Raw genomic sequence first — 26,890 nt, 5'->3', positions numbered from 1 at the left:
GTGACTGCACCAGCAGAATAGTGAGTGCAGCTCTGGGGTATAATACAGGATGTAACTCAGGATCAGTAATGTAATGTATGTACACAGTGACTGCACCAGCAGAATAGTGAGTGCAGCTCTGGGGTATAATACAGGATGTAACTCAGGATCAGTAATGTAATGTATGTACACAGTGACTGCACCAGCAGAATAGTGAGTGCAGCTCTGGAGTATAATACAGGATGTAACTCAGGATCAGTAATGTAATGTATGTACACAGTGACTGCACCAGCAGAATAGTGAGTGCAGCTCTGGAGTATAATACAGGATATAGCTCAGGATCAGTAATGTAATGTATGTACACAGTGACTGCACCAGCAGAATAGTGAGTGCAGCTCTGGAGTATAATACAGGATGTAACTCAGGATCAGTAATGTAATGTATGTACACAGTGACTGCACCAGCAGAATAGTGAGTGCAGCTCTGGAGTATAATACAGGATATAGCTCAGGATCAGTAATGTAATGTATGTACACAGTGACTGCACCAGCAGAATAGTGAGTGCAGCTCTGGAGTATAATACAGGATGTAACTCAGGATCAGTAATGTAATGTATGTACACAGTGACTGCACCAGCAGAATAGTGAGTGCAGCTCTGGAGTATAATACAGGATGTAACTCAGGATCAGTAATGTAATGTATGTACACAGTGACTGCACCAGCAGAATAGTGAGTGCAGCTCTGGGGTATAATACACGATGTAACTCAGGATCAGTAATGTAATGTATGTACACAGTGACTGCACCAGCAGAATAGTGAGTTCAGCTCTGGAGTATAATACAGTAAGTAATTTGTGAGTAGTACAGGATAAGTAATGTAATGGAGGTGTCTATTTGAATTTTTTGCCCTCTCTTCCAGAAGAGCATTTGTGAGGTCATTTGCTGATGTTGGGGAGGTTGGGATCATAATCTCTGGTCCATTTCTTCCCAAATGTGCTAAATGGGGTTGAGGTCCAACCAGTCGTGGACTCTTACAACAATCATTCCCAACCATGCCTTTATGGTCCTTGACCACTGGGCACAGTCATGGTGAACATAAAGCAAGGGTCTTCCCCAAACTGTTACCATAAACTTGGAAGCCACAATTGTGCAAAATGTCTTTTGTACTGAAGAAGTAAGATTTCCCTACACTGGAGGTGATGTACGGCTGCAAGCAGCTGCTCGGCCACGAAGCTCCCGGCAGGGCGCAGTGTTTGTGCTGATGTTATACCAGACAAGGTCTGGACTCTGCAGTTATGGGGTCATCAGAGAGTTGGTGACTGTTCTACTCCTCAGCACTCAGCCCCCTGCTCTGTAACGTTACGGGGTCTCCACTTGGTGGCTTAGTTGCTTCACTTCTCAATAATCTCACTCACAGGTGATGGGGGAAGATTTAGGAGGAAGATATGTCATGAACGGCCTTGTTACTCCGGTGGCTTCTATTACAGGACCGGGCTGGTGTCAGTATCTGCGCCAGCCCATCTCTCACATGTTAGTAAAGGCACACATCATGGCGGGGGGCCAGAGATTATACCCAAGGAGAATGGGACCGATTGAAAATCCTGCATTCAGTGATTAATACTTGGGTCCTATCCCTTTTTTTCATATAACGTATCTTCAATATGTATCGTTTGACTAAAAATCCAAATGTTGAAATATTTTAAACTTTTCTTCCATATCCCATGATATTGCAATCTTTGACATAACAAAAACTTCCATTCACCCCGGAGACGGGACTGGAAAAATAAGTTATTTTTAAATAATAAACTCAAAGACCTACGGCAGTTCAGAGAGAACAAAAGTCTATTCTGTCCCAGAGCCGAATGAATGTCCTCTGTAAATCTGTGGTATGTTCATCCCCTCGGTCCCAGCTCCATTATTCCAACATCATAAACTTATTCGTTGGTCGATCAATCGATTACTGTGAAAATATAGACGATGTCCCCGAAACACGGCCTGTGGGACCCGCGATGTCTTATATGAAAGATGTGTCCGTGCCCATTAATTATGATAAAAATATAATATCTTCTTGCGTCCTACCACAATACTTTCATTAAAAATGTTACAGTTTTTGGGGGTGGAAATAGTTATATAGTCACGTTGTCCTTACGTGTTGGAGGCAATGTTGAGGAAATGTCATGATCCAGGCCGGGGTTTGTTTATTGTTATTTTCTCCCTGGTCTGGTCATGCAGGGGTTAACCTTTGTTGCCTCGTTTTGGGTTCTGTGGGGCGATTTCAGGCTGCTGCAGCCTGCAGACCAACATCAGTGATCGTTCATGCTTCCAGGCTAGAGCAGCTGACCCCTTGATACCGTGTTTTGTCCTTTGCCCGTTTACTCTGTTCCTGTAACTTCCCTTTCCTGCCACCCTGCTTGTCTTAGTGTTCGCTCCCTGTGCTTGGACTTCTTGGTATGTGACCCGGCTTGTCTTCTGACCTGTTTTATTGTCTCACGTCTCTGTTATCTCTGCTCCCACATGGCTCTGACTTTTGGCTTGTACTTGACCACGTGTATTGCTGTGACCTCTGGTACTACGTTTCCTGTTTGTTGCCTGGCTGACTATCCTATCGCCACTTAGTGGTGGCCTGCACTGCTGCACTGTGGTGCTACGCTGTAAGTGCAGCCTCTCTTCCCCCACCAGCACACCGTGGTATAGGTTGTGCTATACTGCACTGCAGCAGCATTACAGGAAAGTTCGGGCTTGCTTGACAACTTTCTGAAACTGGAATCTGAGGTGGAAGAGTTTTGTTGCCTGTGGAGCAAATCACTGGGTATTTTGAGCCCTACTCTGCTCTCCCTGTTAAAAAAACACATTGCTCCTTCCATGCCCATAGTCTACTCCCCCAATGTGCACACTTTAAACGCTTTGCTCCCTTCCTTCATAAAACTCCAATTCAGAAGAAAGCGTTCAGACTCATTATGGGAAGGATTTGGCACGACCCGGCAGATTTGACAACTCCTCCAGTAGTCTGGGAGATCTCTCCTTTTTGCAGGGGTTGTACCCTTAGAGTTAATTAGTAGCAGTTAAGAGTCCCTTCTGAATGAGGGACCCCCTGGATGATGTAATTTGCTTTTGTAGAGCACATAGAATAGGGTTATGGAACAAAATGTAAGCAATTAGTAAGATGCATGGTTTTATTGACAGTTATTTTTATTTTTGTTGCGTTTTTTTGACATGTGTTGTTTCTTTAATATATTTATTGCACATGTATTGTTTTTCTTGTTGTTTATTGTTTTATTATGTGTCCTTCTCCGCCTTTTCTCTGGGCTCAATACATCTCAAGATGAGCTGCCTGAGTTACTCACCTGACAGAATAATGCTGCATATACAAAAATCATCCGTTTTTCATCCATATTTTTTCATGTTTACTTCTTCTGTAAATCCATTTTTTACATCCACAGTTAATAAAATAATATAAGGCGCAATTCATTTTTCTATAAAAACTGTCACTGGTTCAGAGAGGGGCCAGAAGACCGCAGCGTCTGATTTCTCCTACTCCTGCACTGATTAGAAGCACTTCACCTTCATATTAAACAGTGCAGTTTTCTGCTAGCAGTGCAGGGGTAAATCGGCTCCGTTGAGAACTCCTGGAGCTTTCCTGCTTTGATGCTCTCAGCTGTTCAGTGTTGGCCACACTGGGATGCATTCTAACGCTGCCGTGGCCTTTTTCACGCTTGTGCAATGTGATTGATATAATGTCGCAAGCACCTTATAGTTATGTGGTGCTGCATATTCTTTATGAGTATTTATCTCTCACTTATGTGGATTTTATGTGGCGCGCGCGTTGATTATTTGTTGATTTTGGCGCTGCTCTCAATTTGTTTGCAGTGACGTAACACGATTACCATTATACTAGGTTGACATCCTAGGATGTGACATGTTTTCATGTGCGCACATTTCGCTTGGGTGATGTCTGACTCTATTTCCGGTGTTCTGAAACTTGGGCGCATGCGCTGGATATCTGTTGACCTGTGGTTAGTGTTCACGCTTGCGCAGTGTGAGCGGTATTGCGCTGTATTGACATCCTTGCTTGCAACTGCGCTTGCGCGTACCTTCTTCCTGGTAACACCGGAACTGAAACCCTTATGCTTATGTACGCCATATGACTATGTCGCTCCGAGCAAAATCACGCAGCCGGTAAATGTTTTCTGTAATTATCTTGATTATTTGGGTATAAAAAGATGGGGCATAGTTGGAGCGCTATTCTTGCGTTACCCCTGACGAAGACACCTTTGGTGTCGACACGCGTTGGGTTCTAGCTCCCCATGGACAGCACTTTATTGTTCCATCTCGTTATGACCATTTAGGCACTTTATGGCTGTACCGTTTTTTGTGGGTAACAAATATTATTTGAATGACTTTATACTCTAACACAGGCCTTGTGTATTTCATGTCTAAAAAGTTATTCTGTGTTGTGCGCACTGGAACATTTATGCTTCCCATTAGGGTTTATTTAGCTGTTATTGTACTCAATACCTAGTTACTACTTTTTCTGATAGTTGGTACTATTTTTTATCACTGTTTTGTACTTCACTGTGAATATTGGGCTAGGAGTTTTTCATTTACCCCTGTATACCTGTCTTAAATTTATCTAACTGCATTGTAAGTGCATGATTGATATATATTCTTGTCCTGGGGAGGACCCTATTTGGTCTGTCCTTCATTTCTAGCCTTGTGCTTTTTAATTGATTTGGTCTTTGCCTTATTTGTACTTATTTATATAGTAAACATTGTGTGTCAAGGTTGATCCCTAGCATTATGCATTTCTTTTTTCCTTTTTGTTCTATTGAGTATTTTCTATTTGCATAAGGCTGATCCCTGACTGGTATTTGTTTTTTGTATTGATGTGGTACCCACTATCTTGTTTTATTTGATATTCCCTCAGCTATATATACTCTCCTCTGCCAATCAGGGATTGCCAGTGTTAATTTCATACTGCCTGGTTCAGGAAAAAGGGGTGTTGGTTGTTTGTGGAGGCTTTTGAAGTGTTTTTCAGTAAAACTGTTGCTTGGTGATTTGTCTATGTACATACCGTCATACTCTACTATTTGTTTTTTTCTTCCTTTATGTCTCGGTGTGCCACTCTGTTGTTTCTGAGTTCATATTTGTATGATTGGTATTTTCATTTATCCCTGAACATCTTCCCTTGTTAGTCTGGTTTGTGTATTCTTATACACTACAACGCCACACTTCCCTGGTTGGGGGAGGGGACAGATAATGCTGATTAAGGAGCTCAGAAAGGCACGTGGTCCCAGTATCTTCACCATCAGAAGTAATGCCTGTAGCAGGGATTGCTAAGGTGCCCTTAGCTTTATGGATAGGGAAGGAGACCCTAGCCTCAAGATATAGTCTAACAGTGCTGTGACATAAACTTTGCAGTAAATGTGATAAAAGGGGATTCCATACAGACTATGTCAATAAAGCATCCATTTTTTACCCACCTATTGAGTCCTATGTGGATTCTGCATTAGGTTTTTTTAGAATCGCTTCAGAATGAAAAATTCTCATCTGAATTAGTTTATTCACTTACATTAGTCTGTGTGACATGTGTGTGCCATATTACTGTGTTGGAAAATGCACTGTGGGGGCATTATACTGTGTGGGGGAATACATTGTGGAGGCATACTGTGTGGAGTAATTCACAGTGGGGACATCATACTGTGTGGGGGAATGTACTCTAGGGGCATCATACTATGTGGGGGAATGCATTGTGGGGGCAGCATACTGTGTGGGGGCATCATACTGTGTTGGTGAATGTACTGTGGGGATATCATACTGTGTTGGGCAATGCGCTGTGGGTGGCATCATACTGTGTGGAGGAATGCACTGTGGGGGCGTCATGCTGGTCTGGGTAGTGCACTGTGGGGGAATCATACTGTGTGGGGGAATGCACTGTGGGGGCATCATACTGTGTGGGGGAATGCTCTGTGGGGGCATCATACTGTGTGGGGGAATGCACTGTGGGGGAATCATACTGTGTGGGGGAATGCACTGTGGGGGCATCATACTGTGTTTGGGAATGCACTGTGGGGGCATCATACTGTGTGAGGGAATGCACTGTGGGGGCATCATACTGTGTGGGGGAATGCACTGTGGGGGCATCATACTGTGTGGGGGAATGCACTGTGGGGGAATCATACTGTGTGGGGAAATGCACTGTGGGGGCATCATACTGTGTGGGGGAATGCACTGTGGGGGCATCATACTGTGTGGGGGAATGCACTGTGGGGGCATCATACTGTGTGGGGGAATGCACTGTGGGGGAATCATACTGTGTGGGGAAATGCACTGTGGGGGCATCATACTGTGTTTGGGAATGCACTGTGGGGGCATCATACTGTGTGAGGGAATGCACTGTGGGGGCATCATACTGTGTGGGGGAATGCACTGTGGGGGCATCATACTGTGTGGGGGAATGCACTGTGGGGGAATCATACTGTGTGGGGGAATGCACTGTGGGGGCATCATACTGTGTTTGGGAATGCACTGTGGGGCATTCATACTGTGTGAGGGAATGCACTGTGGGGGCATCATACTGTGTGGGGGAATGCACTGTGGGGGCATCATACTGTGTGGGGGAATGCACTGTGGGGGAATCATACTGTGTGGGGGAATGCACTGTGGGGGCATCATACTGTGTTTGGGAATGCACTGTGGGGGCATCATACTGTGTGAGGGAATGCACTATGGGGGCATCATACTGTGTGGGGGAATGCACTGTGGGGGCATCATACTGTTTTGGGGAGTGCACTGTGGGGAATCGTACTGTGTGGGGGAATGCACTGTGGGGGCATCATACCGTTTTGGGTAGTGCACTGTGGGGCATCATACTGTGTGGGGGAATGCACTGTGGGGGCATCATACTGGTTTGGGTAGTGCACTGAGGGGGAATCATACTGTGTGGGGGAGTGCACTGTGGGGGAATCATACTGTGTGGGGGAGTGCACTGTGGGGGAATCATACTGTGTGGGGGAGTGCACTGTGGGGGAATCATACTGTGTTTGTAGTGGGCATTGCATGTACCTTTATACATATTGATATTTTCTGTCTTCAAAAAATAGGAGGTGTGCTACTGTACTTGATTTTGCTATGGATTATGGATATTTGATATAGTTGTTGGATAAGAGTGTAAAACAAATCTCATTTTACAGCCTCATTAAGAGACGAGACATTGGCACAAACCAGAGCTTTGTCTAAAGTGAATATGCCTGATTAACTGTACACGCTAGAATTAGTTCTAGCATTGACCATGTAAAGCAGCTAATAAGGTCGTCCACAAGGTGCTTCCTAGAGTACAGATGTTTTGACATGATCAGTACTAGCTCATCTTTATATTACTCCACTTCCTATGGTTGGCGCTAATATAGGAGCGGAAAAAGATATCAAAGCAAACATAACATGCATGTCTGATCAAACATGTTCCACCAAGCCTTGCTCCGTATCACCCCACGGAATCTTCATGTTCGGTCTCTTGGGTCTCCTTTCATTGACTTGTCCACTGTGGTCTCATTATAAGGAGGCTTTTTGTTTTCGGCAGACCCTTATCAAATGCTTCTTTAAAGTTTGTTGACCTAAGGGGTAAGAGGAGGGGTGGGAGACTCTTTGTTACCAAAGACAAGGTTGACCTCCAGAGATGGCTCCAGACGGGTTGACTAAAACAACCAAAGGATGAATATGGACAGACATGGAGAAGATGGGGCTCAAGCTCAAGTTGACCCCAACCCCCTTCCTAATTGCTTTGGTTAACAAAAGAGGCAGGTATATGCCTCTTAAGGGGGTGAGATGGGGAGATATAGCATGACGCCAAGGAAAATACCCAAATTTCGTTTTTCAACGCCTTTTCAACTACATCCGACTACAAGGTTACATTTTTAAAATATAAAGTTGTCCTGTTATGTTTTTGCCATTTTACAGCACAATGTCATGTTGTATATATACAAGGACCCAGACAGCGTATAACTATAGGGGCAACAATAATTATGATTCAAAAAGGGAATTTTTTTGGCTTGGTCTTTAAATACGACCATGGTGTATTTCAACAGTGGTGTTTTTAAAGGTTACTTCTATCTTCATTTATGGGTATTGTCGGATAGAGCTTATAAATACAAGAAATTTTGTAATTTACTGCTTATTAAAATTCTCAACTGTTCTTGAGATATTAGCAGATATTATTTACAGCTTGTTACCTTGGAGACCGACCACCGCTGCTACACAGCTCAACATGCAAAATGCTTGCAGTGTCTTGATCATTGAACTAGTTATCACTGTTTTGAAGTTGGCCAGAATTGCCGGAGTGAAAATTACCTACTAATCTCAGCCAGCTTCTACGCAGTGCCTGCAAGCTAGATAACAGTGGTGGTCGGTCTCCTAGGCAACAAGCTGTAAACAAAAGTGTTATTATCTCAAGAACGGCTGAAAATTTTAAAAAGCAGTAAATTGCAAAAGTGCTTTATTTTACCAGCACTATCCAACAATAGCCTTCTAGAAAACATTGACTAACTCTTTTTAGCCAAGTGAGTGTGGTCTTCAACTCTCCTCTGTGCGCGTCTCCCCGAGGACCACGCCCAGTTGACAAAAAAAAGACAAGATTTATACACAGGGAAGAAGGGACCATATCTTGGGAATGAGAGGAGCAGGAACAAAAGAAGGAAGAAAAGCAGGAAGCATTTAGAACAAGCAAAATAAAAAACCTACATATTTATGGTAAGCAATGGATCAAGTACAAAAAGTCCAATGATTCAGCAACGTCTGCCAAAAATATGATAGGTCGGAATGGAATTTGTTTTTGGACAGGTCGTCAACAATTTTTTTAATCCATGCTATTGACAGATGAGATGAATAGCCGCCGTTCACTGCCATGGTAGAGGCTCACAGGGGGCTTAATAATCGTGATCACAGAGTGTGTGACCACGCCCTTGCCGGAAGGGGGGGGGACGCCATTGGTAGGAATGGGGGAAGATGAGTAGAATCATTTTTTTTTATTCGTTAAAAAACAGTGGCAGAAATGTGGATATACACTAGGATGAGTCCAGGATGGGGGACATATGTATATATACCAGGATGGGTGGAGACATGTATACCAGGATGGGTCCAGGATGGGTGACATATGTCAGGATGAGCCCAGGATCGGGGACATATGTATATATACCAGGATGAGTGACATGTCAGGATGGGCCCAGGATGGGTGACATATGTCAGGATGGGGACATATATACCAGGGTTTGTCCAGGATGGGAGACATATATACCAGGATGGGGGACGTATTTCCAAGGATATGCAAAACAGAAGCTGCGGAGACACCATCACGTGTTTCTCAACGCAAGCAATGACCAGCCAGGTCTTTGTCCGGGAAGGAACAACCACGGGAAGGGCAGTCTCCAATGAAGGAAACCACCTATGCCAAAACATGGTATCCATCCACATACAGCTGTTTCGGGGTATTGCCCCTCATCAGTGTGGAGTAGGAAACTGGCCAGTAGGAGCAATGCCTAGTAAAAAGACTATGAAGAGGAGGATCAGAGAATCACTGCGTTGAGAAACACGTGATGGTGTCTCCGCAGTGTCGGATGTTGATCTCCATGAGTTCATTCATCCTCCTCTTCATAGTCTTTTTACTAGGCATTGCTCCTACCAGCCAGTTTCCTACTCCACACTGATGAGGGGCAATACCCCGAAACAGCTGTATGTGGATGGATACCATGTTTTGGCATAGGTGGTTTCCTTCATTGGAGACTGCCCTTCCCGTGGTTGTTCCTTCCCGGACAAAGACCTGGCTGGTCATTGCTTGCGTTGAGAAACACGTGATGGTGTCTCCGCAGCTTCTGTTTTGCATGTTTTGCATATTTCCCATAAGGGATGGGGGCAGTGCTCTAGAATCACTGCGTTGAGAAACACGTGATGGTGTCTCCGCAGTGTCGGATGTTGAATCCATGAGTTCATTCATCCTCCTCTTCATAGTCTTTTTACTAGGCATTGCTCCTACCAGCCAGTTTCCTACTCCACACTGATGAGGGGCAATACCCCGAAACAGCTGTATGTGGATGGATACCATGTTTTGGCATAGGTGGTTTCCTTCATTGGAGACTGCCCTTCCCGTGGTTGTTCCTTCCCGGACAAAGACCTGGCTGGTCATTGCTTGCGTTGAGAAACACGTGATGGTGTCTCCGCAGCTTCTGTTTTGCATGTTTTGCATATTTCCCATAAGGGATGGGGGCAGTGCTCTAGAATCACTGCGTTGAGAAACACGTGATGGTGTCTCCGCAGTGTCGGATGTTGATCTCCATGAGTTCATTCATCCTCCTCTTCATAGTCTTTTTACTAGGCATTGCTCCTACCAGCCAGTTTCCTACTCCACACTGATGAGGGGCAATACCCCGAAACAGCTGTATGTGGATGGATACCATGTTTGGCATAGGTGGTTTCCTTCATTGGAGACTGCCCTTCCCGTGGTTGTTCCTTCCCGGACAAAGACCTGGCTGGTCATTGCTTGCGTTGAGAAACACGTGATGGTGTCTCCGCAGCTTCTGTTTTGCATGTTTTGCATATTTACCATAAGGGATGGGGGCAGTGCTCTAAAATCACTGCGTTGAGAAACACGTGATGGTGTCTCCGCAGTGTCGGATGTTGATCTCCATGAGTTCATTCATCCTCCTCTTCATAGTCTTTTTACTAGGCATTGCTCCTACCAGCCAGTTTCCTACTCCACACTGATGAGGGGCAATACCCCGAAACAGCTGTATGTGGATGGATACCATGTTTTGGCATAGGTGGTTTCCTTCATTGGAGACTGCCCTTCCCGTGGTTGTTCCTTCCCGGACAAAGACCTGGCTGGTCATTGCTTGCGTTGAGAAACACGTGATGGTGTCTCCTCAGCTTCTGTTTTGCATGTTTTGCATATTTCCCATAAGGGATGGGGGCAGTGGTCTAGAATCACTGCGTTGAGAAACACGTGATGGTGTCTCCGCAGCTTCTGTTTTGCATGTTTTGCATATTTCCCATAAGGGATGGGGGCAGTGCTCTAGAATCACTGCGTTGAGAAACACGTGATGGTGTCTCCGCAGTGTCAGATGTTGATCTCCATGAGTTCATTCATCCTCCTCTTCATAGTATTTCCAAGGATAGGCCCAGGCTGGGGGCATACATACCAGGATGAGCCCAGGATAGGGGTCATATATGCCAGGATCGGGGCCATATATACCAGGATGGGCCCAGGATACAGGACATATATACCAGGAAGGGGCTCTGGATGGGAAGCATATATGCAAGGATGGGCCCAGGATGGGGGACATATATATCAGGAAGTGGCCTAGGAGGGGGGAACATATATACCTGGATGGGCCCTGGATGGAGGTCATATATACAAGGGTGGACCCAGTATGGGGGTCAAATATGCCTGGATGGGGGACATATATACCAGGACGGGCCCAGAATAAGGAACATATATACCAGGTTGGAAGATATATACACCATGCAGGAGCCCAGGATGGGGGGACATTACTACATAATTATAGGCAGGGGCATCATGTACTTCCTTATAGGATTTAGACTGCTACAAGGGCCCATGCATCTGACCATCATGCATTTGGGTCCAGGTCCAGATTTTGCATTGTCACCCATCAGATGCCGTTTGCACCACTAATGGTCACTTATTGTACATGACCACCTTTAGTCTGATACCCATCCTCCCCAATCAGTGTCGAATTGTCTTCCGACCCCAAACCTGAATCGTAAATTTATATTGAGTCGTGATGCAACTTATCACCCGATTATACAAAATGGTGGAACCGTCCCGTTCTAGGTATAAAAGGAAGCTATACACGTGTGATGGAAACTCATGCGTAGAAATTTAAAATAAAAAAAAGTAAAATAGAATGGAAAAAAAAAAAAAGAACAACTTTTTAACCTTATGGATTAGAAGGCATGCCATTGTATATCAGTAGCACTGGAACAAAAGATGAATAGACGGAACGCCTGGAGCACTTTGTCAATTTGACTTTGATAACACGGCCTCCTTAAAAGAGATCCTTTTATGTTTATGAAAAAGCATGACGTCAAAGTCGTTAAAAAAAAAATAGCATCCAAATAAATAGCTACACTCGCATTGCCTCCGAAAAGCCTCTTGTATGAAGCGTTTGTTTCTTTACACGCGTAACTAATTAGCTTAGCTTATTATAAGCCCTGGACTCCAGTAATGAAGTTTCTTTAGCACACTTTAAAAAAAAAAACTTGTTTGTGGTGGTTGTGTAAGGCTGCGCTCCGAAGCCAAAATTAAAGGATTTAGGTTAATATGCTGGAAATGCTGGACTATAACCATTACCAGGTGAGATTCCGATTATTTCTTTATTATAATTTTATGTATTATTTTTGCTATATTTTATATATTTGTTTCTATCGTTTATTACAACTTTTTATGTCTTAAATTGGGCAAAACGATAGTATTGAAAGTAAATCTATTGTCTTCATCCTTCATCTTGTGCAACGGACATTAATCTTTTTAACAGTTTTTCAATTTCTGGCGGAAATTTGTAAATTTTGTACATTTTTTTCAATTCCTCTTTAAATAGTGAAATATTTTGAAAATGAATACTATTCCTTAGTTTTATCAATAATTCAATTTTTAGCAATTTGGTGCTTTTCTATATTTTGTCTGTCTGGTTATTTTATTTATGTATTTTTTGTTTTTTTAAATTAGTTTTGTTGGTAGTTATTAAAGGGAAAAACATTTACTCTAAATTGGCTTTTGACTCCTGGAAAATATCTAGATTTTTTTTTTTTTGGATGTTTTATAAATACTTGTTTGTGTTGGTTCAAAAATTTAAAATAAAAACAAGCAAAAATAAAATTTTAAAAACCATACATAAGTAGTATATATAATATAAGATAAATATATCCAAGTTTTGGACGCTCGAAAAGGTTCCAAAATACACACTTTACTCACTTTCGAAAGTTTTCGAAAAGAAGAAAAAGTATTAAGGGATAACTTTTTGCCTGATTAGTTATTTACTTATGAGTGTGTGGTCTTAAAGAGATTTTTGGGCTCTTGGTTTTTTTTTGGAGGGGGGGCAGGATTTGGTGTTACCGGTATAATGGTAGCTAGCACCAATGTCTGCTGCCGTTAAACAAAAATTGCAACCCCTGATGGCTGCAAATCTGTTTAGGAATATGACAGCCCAGGATCGAGGCAGGTATCACGAGGATGAATTTTCGTCTACTCGATAGCATATTTTTCAAGTCTGAAAAAGCTGGTATCAACCCAGTGATACCCAAGGCCATAGTCCGTGGTTTTAATGACCTGACTTTTCCAATGTCAAAAATGATTGAAAACATCAATTTTTTGGATTTTTAATTTTTCACTAAATTTGCCAAAAAAAGTTGACTTTTTTTTTTTGTAATTGACTAGATAACTTTTAGGCTGCCTTCACCTACATCTTACAATGAAGGTGCCCACGTTCGGGCTTGCCAACACCCCTTGATGCCGATATCCATTGTCCGTGGTTTTAATGACAAGACATTTCCAAAGTCAAAAATGATTGAAAACAATAAATTTTTGGATTTTTCATTTTTCACACAATTTGCCAACAATGCTGATATTTTTGGTAATTGACTAGATAACTTTTAGACTTCCTTCACCGAGATCTTACAAAGAAGGTGCTTATATTTGGGCTTGATATGAGACCGATAATTCATCCAAATTTTATCTTCCAGGTGCAGACTCACCTTGAAAACCCTACGAAATACCACATCCAACAAGCACAAAAGCAGCAGGTGCAGCAGTACCTAACAACAGCCAAGCATCCCAACAAAGCACTAAGTCTGCCCTGTCCGAACCAACCTGGGGACCACATTATGCCGCCCGGGCCGGGGAGCAGCGCACCAAACAGCCCTATGGCCATGCTGACGCTAAGTACAACCTGCGAGAAAGAAGTGAGTATAACTCTCATCCAGTAGGGTTACTTCTCTTATTACCTGTTCTATTATTAACATCAAAAGTACAATCTAACTAAAAGTTTAAAAATATTGACTTTCTTGGGCCTCATCTTTTTTATTTATGAGTTTTTATTTTCAGACTTTTTCCATCCCGTTTCCTTCATTCTTATATTCTTTTTCTTCCTTCGTCTTTTACGTCTTTTATTCCTTTTCCTTTTCCTTAATTCACTTTTTCATTTTTCTTCTTCCTCTTCTTCTGAATCCTCCTTTTTAGTACTTTTTTCATTTTTCTCCTTCGTTTACATTTTCTTCTTATTGTTCTACCTCTCATTAATTTCTCACTTTTCTTCCCTTCTTCGTTCTTATTTTCCTTCTATCCTATTATTCTGTTTCCTCATCTTTCGTTCTCTTTTTTCTTATTATTTTCTTTCTTTACTTTCTTTGTTTTTCCTTTTCTTCTTTAATTTTCTTCCCCTTCTTGATCATTTTTTTCATTCATTTCCTTTATTACTTTCTCTTGTTTCTTTTCTTATTTCTTGCAACTTTCTTTTCCCTTCTTTTACTTTTTCTTCTTCCTAGTTCTTTTCATTATTGTTTTTATTATTTTCCCTTCTTGCTTTATTCCTTTTGTCTTCTTTTACGCTATATTCTTCCTCATTCTTTTCCTTTCTTTTCGATATTATTGCTTTTATCTTTCTCTTCTTCCTTGTTTCTTCTTTTCTTTCCTTCTCCTTTCTTTTATTCCTCATACCTTTATATTGTCATTTAGCATTTTCTTTCTATCCCTTCTTCCTCCTTTTTATATTGCGCTTCATTAAAAAAAATCTTCTAGAATCTTTTTTTATTTTTTTTAATGAAAAAATATGATAAATATTTAAATGATTAGTGTCACAGAATTCCTATTTAATAACGAGGTGTTCGCACCTTTTGCACTGCAGGTAAATGCAAGGGTGTGAGGATTTGACACCCCGGATTTGCTCGATATGCAAATGACTATCCTCTTGCAGAATTTGTAGATGTTGGGTTATTTGCATACACGGCTGTGAAATTTGGAGGTGGTATTTAGAAGGAACTGCATTAATGATTTCTATATACTGTATTGGGCCGTCTATAAAAGCTTTCGAGGTCACAGAGCTTCAGATTTTTCCTTCTTTCACTTATATGTTATCTCATTAACATGTTCAATGGAAAACCTGGAATTAATAAAACTTTTACTTTGCATAACCCTTCGAGGTGTTAACTCCACAAATAGAATTGACCAGAAATAAATCCGCTTCCGACGCTAATTGAGCAGAAGCCGCGTCTTAGTAAACGTACAATCATTGAATTCATCTTTCCGAATAAAGCAAGAGAACATTAAGGGAAAACTCTAGATGAAAGACAAGCTAATCAAAATGATGTGATTCCACCTAATTAAAGTATACTCCCAACTTCCATATTTTTTTTTGCTGATGCAGAGCTCCAAATACTTTCCACTTTTGGCCCTTGATTGTATGGGGGTCTCATTATTTAGACCACCACTAATCAAAACTTTTTTACCTGGTGTAAAAGCCGCTTTTCTCCTGAATCCAGCGTTGTTTTTCTTTTGCTCCTGCGCCTCTCCGTTCCTGAGATATGACGCCTTCTTCCCTGCATGTAATTCTAGTCCTTTTTTTAGCCAAGTGGGCGTGTTCCTCAACTATTCAATAGATGACTCCAAGAGGGACACGCCCATGAGTAAACTTATATACAGAGAAGGAAGGTGACATATCTCAGGAACGGAGAGGAGCAGGAAAAAAAGAAAAACATCGCCGGATTCAGAAGAACAGGGACATTTACATTTGCAACCCTAACTTGTAACATCATTTAATTTTTCCAGGGCTACAGTATTTATCGGCTTATCTTTAGAATCATCGATCAATATCAGATCGTAGCAAGGACGACGTCACCTCCGGTGTTTATTAGACGCAGCTCTAGAATTTGTAATAGTGGCCACTAGAGGGAGCTCACTCAAAATGTATGAATTAAATGGGAGCAGAGTTAGTCTGTATCCGGTGAGCTCCCTCTAGTGGTGACTACAGACAATTGTCATTTGTCCATGCTGGAGAATTGGTCATGAAAACTGAACTCCGAATCTTATTACGATAATAAAATGAATCAGCACATATTATTTTTATTTAATATTATTATAGCGCCATTTATTCCATGTTGTGCTTTACATGTGAAAAAGGGGTAACAAGTAATTGGATGGATCGAGACGATAATAAAACGATAATGATGGGTGCACTTTGAAAAGCGAAATTTTGTACCATTACCTCTTTACGTTTTTGCAGATGGACGACGTGATCGACGACATTATAAGCTTGGAATCTAGTTATAACGAAGACATTCTCTTGATGGACCCTGCAATGCAGATGGCAAACACGGTACGGCGGTGTTCCCTCGTTATTATTTGTGATATTAAAAGTGTAAAAGGGGGTGAACCCGGAATTTGAAGTTATTTTGTAGCCACAGGCATGGGATAGGTGATAACTTACTGATTGCTGGGGTGTTAAGTGTTAGGACCCCCGGCAACCCCTAGAATGGGGGGTCTCTTTTGAACATGTACATGCTGGTCCTTTGCGCCATTCATTGCCTAAGGGACCTAGAAAAAAAGAAAGGAGCAAATTTTGTGCTTATTCATTTCTTAATATATCTTCATAGCGGCCAGAGCTCCATTTTTCTGATATATGATCTTTTGCGCGGCCATAGATCTAAAAGATAAAGTCTTCACCTCCTCCTAAAGTCACCACTAGAGGGAGCTCACTGAATACAGTTCTTAGATTGAATTCAATGATAAGTCAGTATACAATAAGCTCCTCAGCTCCCTCTAGTGGTGGCTGCAGGAAAGCAGAATTTAAAATTATTATTTAATTTCTTGCTGGGGGGGGTGGGGGATTTAAAGCAACTTTGATATAGATAATATGGAATTAACTAGAATAGAATTTTAGAACTGAAAATGACCCAGTGTTAAAAGATGGAAATTAACATTTTTTAAAGTATTTTATTTTCATTATTTTTTTTATTCTATAAGTTGCTTTTAATTAAATCTATTCTTGGGAAAGATGACTGTCGATTGGTATGACTCCCACAGGGTTGCACTCTAGATTTTCTTCAGTTCCAAGTGATATGATAATTGAGTGGTTTTAAAAGAGTTTTCCATGTTTGAAGATAAAAACATTTTTTTAGGTAAATATTTATATTTGAGGCTAAAAATAATTTTTATAATTTGTTTTCATTAACAATTTTGCACCTTTTGCCTTCTACAACCTCAGTGTCGCACTGTCTGAGAGTCCGTCAGCGAGCTCATGCTGATTGTCCAATGGGAGTTTGTCAAAGACAAACGGTGCAACATTTTTTATTGAAACCAAATTAAAGAAGTGATTTTTACCCCCAAATAAGTGCATTGAACTAAAAAAAAATAAATAAAAAAAATCCCCTTTTAACTAAGCTGTAATGGAGGTTATCCTAGATATGGCTAAATAGAATTAGAAACTAAATAAAAACAATAATAATAAAAAAATATACACTGCTCAGAAAAAATAAAGGGAACACTAAAATACCACATCCTAGATATCTCTGAATGAAATGTTCCAGTTGCAAATCTTTATTAATTACCTAGTGGCATGCATTTAGAACAATAAAACATAACAAGTATCAATGTAAATCAAAATTAATATCCCGTGGAGGTCTGGATTTGGAATGATACTCAAAATCAAAGTGGAAAATCAAATTACAGGCTGATCCAATTTCAGTAGAAATGCTTGAAGACAAGGAAATGATGCTCAGTAGTGTGTGTGGCCTCCACGTGCCTGTGTGACCTCCCTACAACGCCTGGTTATGCTCCTGATGAGGCGGCGGATGTTGTCATGAGGGATCTCCTCCCAGACCTGGACTAAAGCATCCGCCAACTCCTGGACAGTCTGTGGTGCAACGTGACGTTGGTGGATGGAGCGAGACATGACGTCCCAGATATACTCAATCGGATTCAGGTCTGGGGAACGGGCGGGCCATTCCATAGCTTCAATGCCTTCATCTTGCAGGAACTGCTGACACACTCCAGCCACATGAGGTCTGGCATTGTCCTGCATTAGGAGGAACCCAGGGCCAACCGCACCAGCATATGGTCTCACAAGGGGTCTGAGGATCTCATCTCGGTACATAATGGCAGTCAGGCTACCTCTGGCGAGCACATGGAGGGCTGTGCGGCCCTCCAAAGAAATACCACCCCACACCATTACTGACCCACTGCCAAACCGGTCATGCTGAAGGATGTTGCAGGCAGCAGATCGCTCTCCACTGCGTCTCCAGACTCTGTCACCTCTGACACATGTGCTCAGTGTGAACCTACATTCATCTGTGACGAGCACAGGGTGCCAGTGGCAAATTTGCCAATCCTGGTGTTCTGTGGCAAATGCCAAGTGTCCTGCACGGTGTTGGGCTGTGAGCACAACCCCCATCTGTGGACGTCAGGCACTCAGACCATCCTCATGGAGTCAGTTTCTAACCGTTTGTGCAGAAACATGCAAATTTGTGGCCTGCTGGAGGTCATTTTGCCGGGCTCTGGCAGTGCTCCTCCTGTTCCTCCTTTGCCAAAGGCTGAGGTAGCGGTCCTGCTGCTGGGTTGTTGCCCTCCTACGGCCTCCTTCACGTCTCCTGGTGTACTGGCCTGTCTCCTGGTAGCGCCTCCAGCCCCTGGACACTACGCTGACAGACAAAGCAAACCTTCTTGCCTTAGCTCGCAATGATGTGCCATCCTGGATGAGCTGCACTACCTGAGCCAGAAAGCATTGGTATTGAGATGTGGTCTGTGGTCCCCACCTGCAGAACTACTCCTTTATTGAGGGTGTCTTGATAATTGCCAATAATTTCCATCTGTTGTCTATTCCATTTGCACAACAGCATGTCAAATTGATTGTCAATCGGTGTTGCTTCAGTGTTCCCTTTATTTTTTTGAGCAGTATATATATACGGTATATGTATGTACTGTATGTATATATCTATTATATAATTACCTTGTAATGTCTTCACATCCTATTCCGTCCAGATGTGTCCGGATCCCAGAATTCCAAATGGCGGAAGTTCACCGACCGTCATATTGGGACACCCAAGTGATGGGTGTCTCAACATGGAAACTGCTGGAGGTACCAGCCTCTTGTGCGGTACCACCAGCGGAACACCGTCGCACCACACACACACACACACTGTATACGCCATACGCATCACACACACACACACTGTATATGCCGTACACACCATGCACACACACTGGACCTGTATATGCCGTACGCAGCCTCTTGCACGGTACTACTAGCAGAACTCCGTCGCGAACATGCCGCCGCCGGGATCAGCCGAATGATTCACTGACCGCCGCCATCTTTGTACAGGAGGAGCGCATGCACAGTTTTAATGTGACCGCTGCTATCTGTCTGCACAAACATGGCGGCGGCCTCATTTACTGCGTCTGCACGAATTCTGCACAGGCGCAGTGAATCATTCGGCTGATCCCGGCGGCAGATGCGCGATGTGTCTACAGGCAGAGGAAGCCGGTCACTTGAAAAGGGTTTTCCCATGAACAAAAGATAATTTTAAAAATTGTCTGTGTCTGACTGTGTACGGAGCATACCGCATCTCCTGGGCAGGAGAGGAAGCGAAAGACAATACTGACATTACAGCAGGGGATCACAGAGGATTCATTTTGTGAGGTAAAATATTTCACTGACTGTTTTTAAACAATATTTTACCTCACAAAATGTATCCTCTGCGATCTCCTGCTGTAATGTCAGTATTGTCACTGTTGTGAACTCATTTTCTGGTCTGCCTCTGGTTTCTGGTGAGGAAGCTGGTTGTGCTGACAGAGGAGTTGTGAGTTCTCTTTCCGGGCTCCCTCTGGTGGTGGCAGGAGGTAGGGAAGCTGATCTAATTAACAGAGACCTGCCACCTGATAATGAGGAAGAGGAGTGGACATCTGGAGTCTCAGACTGGATTTAAGACAGCCGACTCCCTATTCCCATGTTGGTGATTTTCTTCCTGCCTCCTGAGGTCTTAGTTTCCAGCTCTGTTCCTGCCTTCTCAAGCTAAGTTGTCTTTGCTAATGTTCACATTTGATTTGGTTTGGTCTATTCAGTTTTTTGTGTGGTCAGCCAGCCCCAGCTGGGGCTGTGCTGAATTTCCACTCTTATGTCACTGTATGTGCTAGTTTGCTTTTTGTCCCTTATTAGATTGGCCTCTATTTGCTCTGTTCTCAGAATATGCCAGAGTGCTGATATAGTGGGAGAAGTCTAGTGACTTCAAGGTATTTTTTGCTATCAGAAGTGTTGGACATTTTTGCAGGGTTTTTTGGCGTGATTGCAGACAGTATCTTTCCTTTTCTGTCCTTTCTAGTTAGTGTGGGCCCCATTGTTTCCTCAGCCTATTTTCCTGCCTGTGTTCGTGTTTTCATCTTGTCTCACCGTCAATACATGTGTGGGGGCTGTCTATTCCTTTGGGGTCTTCTCTGGGGCAGTTTTAGATTACCCCTTTTTCTTCCTTCGGCTGTGACGAGGTATCTAGAATCATCGTAGGTACGCTCCACGGCTGCTGTTAGTTGTGTGGTTAGGATCAGGGGTCTGCAATCCGCGTAGTTACCAACCTGTCTGGTTTTCTGTGACTTGGCTTGGTCTTGTTTTCCTCCTCGGTGACCCATTCATGACACTCGTTTGCTTCCTCCCCTACCCAGGAGCTGTGGTATGTTCTGTACACGGTCAGACACAGGGGTGAGAGAGACAGAGCACAGGGGGGAGACAGCTCAAACGGGACAGCACATGAGGGGAGAACAGAGCACAGGAAAGAGTGAGACACCAGACAAGGGAATAGCACATGGGGGAGACAGGTCAAAGAAGAGAGTACAGACGGGAGAAGTCAGCACATGGGGAAAGAGAGAGTGGATAGATGGGTGTGCACATGGGGGGAGAGATTCAGCGCAGCAAAGCCTGCCCCCATCGTGACCTTACCGCCCTCCCAATGCAATAGCATCCGGCCTCCATCTAGTAGAGATATATATATTGTATTTATTTATTATCTTCCATATAATTCTATTTATCCATATCTGGGATAGCCTCCATTACAGCTTAGTTAAAGAGGTTTTTTTTTAGTTCAATGTATAAAATTAAAATGAATGTAGAATAATAATGTAAAATGTGTATATACAGTCATGGCCAAAAGTATTGACACCCCTGCAATTCTGTCAGATAATACTCAGTTTCTTCCTGAAAATGATTGCAAACACAAATTCTTTGGTATTATTATCTTCATTTAATTTGTCTTAAATGAAAAAACACAAAAAGAATTGTCCTAAAGCCAAATTGGATATAATTCCACACCAAACATAACAAAGAGGGTGGACAAAAGTATTGGCACTGTTTGAAAAATCATGTGATGCTTCTCTAATTTGTGTAATTAACAGCACCTGTAACTTACCTGTGGCACCTAACAGGTGTTGGCAATAACTAAATCACACTTGCAGCCAGTTGACATGGATTAACGTTGACTCAACCTCTGTCCTGTGTCCTTGTGTGTACCACATTGAGCATGGAGAAAAGAAAGAAGACCAAAGAACTGTCTGAGGACTTGAGAAACCAAATTGTGAGGAAACATGAGCAATTTCAAGGCTACAAGTCCATCTCCAAAGACCGGAATGTTCCTGTGTCTACCGTGCGCAGTGTCATCAAGAAGTGTAAAGCCCATGGCACTGTGGCTAACCTCCCTAGATGTGGCCGGAAAAGAAAAATTGACAAGAGATTTCAACGCAAGATTGTGCGGATGTTGGATAAAGAACCTCCACTAACATCCAAACAAGTTCAAGCTGCCCTGCAGTCCGAGGGTACAACAGTGTCAACCCGTACTATCCGTCGGCGTCTGAATGAAAAGGGACTGTATGGTAGGAGACCCAGGAAGACCCCACTTCTTACCCCGAGACATAAAAAAGCCAGGCTGGAGTTTGCCAAAACTTACCTGAAAAAGCCTAAAACATTTTGGTCAGATGAGACAAAAGTAGAGCTTTTAGGGCAAAAGCATCAACATAGAGTTTACAGGAGAAAAAAGAGGCATTCAAAGAAAAGTACACGGTCCCTACAGTCAAACATGGCGGAGGTTCCCTGATGTTTTGGGGTTGCTTTGCTGCCTCTGGCACTGGACTGCTTGACCGTGTGCATGGCATTATGAAGTCTGAAGACTACCAACAAATTTTGCAGCATAATGTAGGGCCCAGTGTGAGAAAGCTGGGTCTCCCTCAGAGGTCATGGGTCTTCCAGCAGGACAATGACCCAAAACACACTTCAAAAAGCACTAGAAAATGGTTTGAGAGAAAGCACTGGAGACTTCTAAGGTGGCCAGCAATTAGTCCAGACCTGAATTCCATAGAACACCTGTGGAGAGATCTAAAAATGGCAGTTTGGAGAAGGCACCCTTCTAATATCAGGGACCTGGAGCAGTTTGCCAAAGAAGAATGGTCTAAAATTCCAGCAGAGCATTGTAAGAAACTCATTGATGGTTACCGGAAGCGGTTGGTCGCACTTATTTTGGCTAAAGGTTGTGCAACCAAGTATTAGGCTGAGGGTGCCAATACTTTTGTCCGGCCCATTTTTGGTTTTGTGTGAAATGATCAATGTTTTGCTTTTTGCTTCATTCTCTTTTGTGTTTTTTCATTTAAGACAAATTAAATGAAGATAATAATACCAAAGAATTTGTGTTTGCAATCATTTTCAGGAAGAAACTGAATATTATCTGACAGAATTGCAGGGGTGTCAATACTTTTGGCCATGACTGTATGTATATATATTACTTTTAAATTTTGAAAAATTGATATTGTGAACATTTTCCTTTATAATTTGTGCATAAATATAATCTATAAAATATATCCTGTATACGGTATATATTTTTTGGGGGGAGGTGGGGTTGACTTCAGTGATAATTTGATTTGTGTACCCATCACTGTTCAATATACATTGTTAGAACAGATTTAGGTATTATTTTTTTGCAGGTAAGACAAGCTGGATCGTACCTCCCCCATGTGAGTTTTCCCAAAACTATTTTTTTTTTTTACTTTAAATGTGATCGATCTCCATTAACCCCTTCATCTCTGATCCTGTAGACTTGTCTGTATTTTACCATTTTAGATAACTATATAACATTTATTTACATTTTTTTTCTTTTCTTTTTTTCTTTCCAGATGCCCGTGTCTGCAAGTTTGATTGACATTTATGGAAATCAAGGTATGCCAGCTCCAGGGTTAGACATCAGTAATTCATGTCCTGCTAATCTTCCCAATATCAAAAGGGAGCTTACAGGTAAATGACTTACATACTAGAGAGGTTCCCACTTGGTGCCAGTCACTACAGCCAGATCCATGAGATACAGCTAGGAAAATTAAAGGATTGATAATCCATCGATATCCCCGGGACTCCCCACATCACAAGAGCTAGATCTTCATATGTTACCCTGGCACAGCGCCGTACCTATGAGTGTGGCTGACCCTGGTATTGCAGTTCCCGTCTATTCCCCTAAATGGGGCTGGGCTGCAGTACCGGTGTCAGCCACTACTGTAGGCATGGCGCTGTTCCTGGATAAATAATGATTGGGACCCTCTTACCTGATTGGTGGAGATGTGAATCAGACGCTGTCTATAGATAGGTGAATCTACCTAAATTAAAAAAATTGCAGATTTATTCAAAATTGGGCAAATCAAATTAGTTGGGAAAGGGTTAAAAGCCTAAAAAAAAACGCTCACCCTCAACTATTCCCAGCCCTTCGAATACTTCTGCCAGTCATCCCATCTCCTTCCTGGCCTTCGGCTCTGCCATTACACGGGGCGAGATGTGCGTCAGCGATGTCATGCTCCCCAGATGAGTCATTAGCGTGCACTGTGCCCCCTTGTGGCCTAGTGAAGAATGGCAGGAAGGAGGAGAAGGAGGCAGAGGAGCCGAGCGGAGGACGCTGGTGGCAGGTATGGGGAAGTTCAAGGAGAAGTGAGTGTAAGATTTTTACTTTAACCCTTTACCGGCCGTAAGAATTCCAACCCCCCCCCCCCCCCAAAAAAAAAAAAAAAAAAAAAAAAAAATGGCACAGAATTGAAAAGGAAAAATTTTGGATTTTGGCAAATTTTAATTTTTGGGAAAATACAAATTCGATTCGCTCGTATCTATTCCAAATCAATCAATATTAAGGTTAATATTAAACCTTGACCAAAAAATGTAAAAAAAAAATTGACATATAAAGAATGTATTGCGTTCTTGCTGTTTTTGGTTTTCTCCTAACCCCCTACAAAATTAATTCAAGCAAAAAGAAAAAAAAAAAAACTTTGAAAACTAGAAATTAAAGCCTAGTTTAGTTTGGTTGGTTCCCTATCAATGAGCCGAATTTTTGGGGTCTGGTTACTAAACCCCTTTAACATGGGTGGTCTGGGCATAGGGATCTGTCCATAAAACAGGCCATTGGTAGCAGATCTGTTGGGGTCCGACACTCAGCGCCACCTTCCCCCCCGACCACCAGTTGTTTTTTTGGTCCGGCGGTGTAAACACTTTGAACAGAGCCCATTTTACGAGTAGTTGCCGCTGCCGAGTGCTGCAGAACAGCTGCTGTTCAGAAGCACATGAGCTTGTTCTAATTATTTTTTTCTTGCTTCAATTTTTTTTTTTTTTTTTTTTTTGTTTATTAATTTTTTGTTTTTGGGGGGGTTGTGTATTTTGTCCTACTTTGTGCATTTTTTTTTTTTTAATTTTAATTTTTCACTTATTTTGCCCAAGATCGCGATGTTTACAAAAAGATTACTAAAGACGTATCATCTCTCAAACGTTTTATTTATTTTTTTGGTTGAAATTATTTATTTATTTTTTTTTTTTGGGGGGGGGGGGGGTTAGGGATTGCCAAAAAATTAATTTAAAAAAATTTTTTTTTTATGGTAGGTTTCATGTTTCCCTATTAAGTCCAACATGTCGCCTTTTTCTGAACAGCTACCCCAAGGATGTAGATCAGCGACAACCCCTTTAAAAGCAATTTGAATCCATTATTTTCTTAAATCCATGTATTTTGGGCTAAAAAAAAATCATTATTTTTTTTTTTTCTTTACAATCTTGTTTTGTTAAAAAATATTGCACCGTTTGGGCTTTTGAGTCCTCGGCTTCCTGCACTTTCAACTTCGACGTGGTCTGTGGTTATAAATCAGCTGAGAGGGGCTCAGAAAAAAGGCAAGCTCCCCGTCAAATCGTCAGACTGAGCTCACTGGTGGACTCTCAGTTAACTCATTCTGCAGCCAGACAATAGAGAATGCAACACAGAGGATGTAGAAGGCAAACGCTGTCAAATGTATTATTGACATCCAATCGCAGAAATGACTTTTTGACGCAACTATATGTATTTAAAAAGAATTTATGAGCCTGATCTGATGGTATAAACTAAGCACAAAGCCTTGTAGGGAATGTAGCCCCTATAAATATTGCACCTTTAGGGTGAATTCACACTGCGTCTTTTTCTGACTGGTAAAAACAGTCCTCAAGCCTCCTTTTTTCGAAAGTTTTGTAAAGTTTTTTTTTTTGATAGTATTATTTTTAGCCTTTTATTTTCATTGGTTTTTTTTTTTTGCCACTTTCCAAATATTTTTTTGATTTCTATTAGGAAACACCATTATATATCTTTCCCTATAAAAAAAAGTGCAAAATGATGACATGTATTGTGAGTAAAAAGATGTCAGATAAAGACTCGGCGTGAACACACCCCAATTTTGTTACCAATCTTCACCAGACCAGTGATGGCGGCAATATAACGGTTCTGCATCTCGCTTATGATAACAGTCATGACAATGATAACGAAGGGTGCAGACTGCCATCTAGTGGCCAACAGAAAGATTTCCTTTCAGGACCTTCATATGCTATCAGTTAAAAAATAAAGACCCCCTTTTTATTTTTAAGTCATTTTTCTTTTCTTGGGGAATCCGTTGACATCTTTTATGCCATATCCTTCGAAATGACAAAAATTCTGCACAAAATCAAGTGTTCTTCATTTTTGTCTATTTTTTTTTTTTTTTTTTTAAAAAACAAGTAAAAATGTATCTTATCAGAGAAATCTGCTTTTTCCTCCTCCTGGACTGATTGTTCATTCTCAAAATTCTCAGTTCACTGGTAAATTGTGTGTACAGTAAATACAGACTTTCCAGTTACTGATATAGGAGATGACAGTTGGTGCTCATAAGGTCCTACGGAGAAGTATAAGGGTTTGTAAACACTGAGGTTTTGGAGTTGAAAGTCTCCAAATCCTATACCAAATGTCAAAACTCTTCAAAAACTCCTCCGAAAAATCAGCAAAAAAACACTTGCATAACCTAAGAGTTGTTTTAGGAGAACTTGCCGGAAGAATGGCTGTGTATTTGACCTCTAGCTCCTCCCCCTCCATAGAATTTTAGAAGCACCAACCGTCATCTCCTATCTCAAAAAAAAAAAAAGAAAAAATCTGGAAACCATTAAACCCTGCCGCAATAATGAACATAAAAAAAAGTATAACTAAGAAGCATGTAAAATAAACATAAAAAAGGCACAAATTAAAAAAATAAAAAAAGCATGTAAAATAAACTTTAAAAAGGCACAAATAAAAAAAAAATAAAAAGCATGTAAAATAAACTTAAAAAAGGCACAAATAAAAAAAAATAGAAAGCATGTAAATAAACTTAAAAAAGGCACAAATAAAAAAAAATAAAAACCATGTAAAATAAACTTAAAAAAGGCACAAATAAAAAAATAAATGAAAAGCATGTAAAATAAACTTAAAAAAGGCACAAATAAAAATAAAAAGCATGTAAAATAAACTTAAAAAAGGCACAAATAAAAAAAAAATAAAAAGCATGTAAAATAAACTTAAAAAAGGCACAAATTAAAAAAAATGTAAAACTAAAAAAGCATGTA

At 41.5% G+C, this 26,890-nt stretch overlaps 1 protein-coding gene across 7 annotated transcripts in view; it reads left to right on the top strand.

Moving 5' to 3' along the window:
* MITF (melanocyte inducing transcription factor) overlaps positions 1-26,890 on the top strand; it is a 374,744-nt gene that overhangs the window by 171,168 nt on the left and 176,686 nt on the right. For 3 of the 7 annotated variants that reach the window (XM_073569726.1, XM_073569723.1, XM_073569722.1), the window contains exons 3-6: positions 13,722-13,940; positions 16,256-16,348; positions 22,981-23,010; positions 23,170-23,212. In XM_073569726.1, the coding sequence (XP_073425827.1) occupies positions 13,722-13,940; positions 16,256-16,348; positions 22,981-23,010; positions 23,170-23,212 (385 nt within the window). Of the gene's footprint in view, positions 1-10,721; positions 12,337-13,721; positions 13,941-16,255; positions 16,349-22,980; positions 23,011-23,169; positions 23,213-26,890 lie in introns of those variants that run through there. The other 4 variants (XM_073569725.1, XM_073569724.1, XM_073569727.1 and 1 more) reach the window with 3 other exon arrangements.

Source organism: Dendrobates tinctorius, unplaced genomic scaffold (assembly GCF_039654945.1).
Source record: "Dendrobates tinctorius isolate UK_male_01 unplaced genomic scaffold, ASM3965494v1 ptg000027l, whole genome shotgun sequence".
In the NCBI taxonomy this organism is placed as follows: Eukaryota; Metazoa; Chordata; class Amphibia; order Anura; family Dendrobatidae; genus Dendrobates; species Dendrobates tinctorius.
This window is presented reverse-complemented; position numbering and strand designations above follow the sequence as displayed.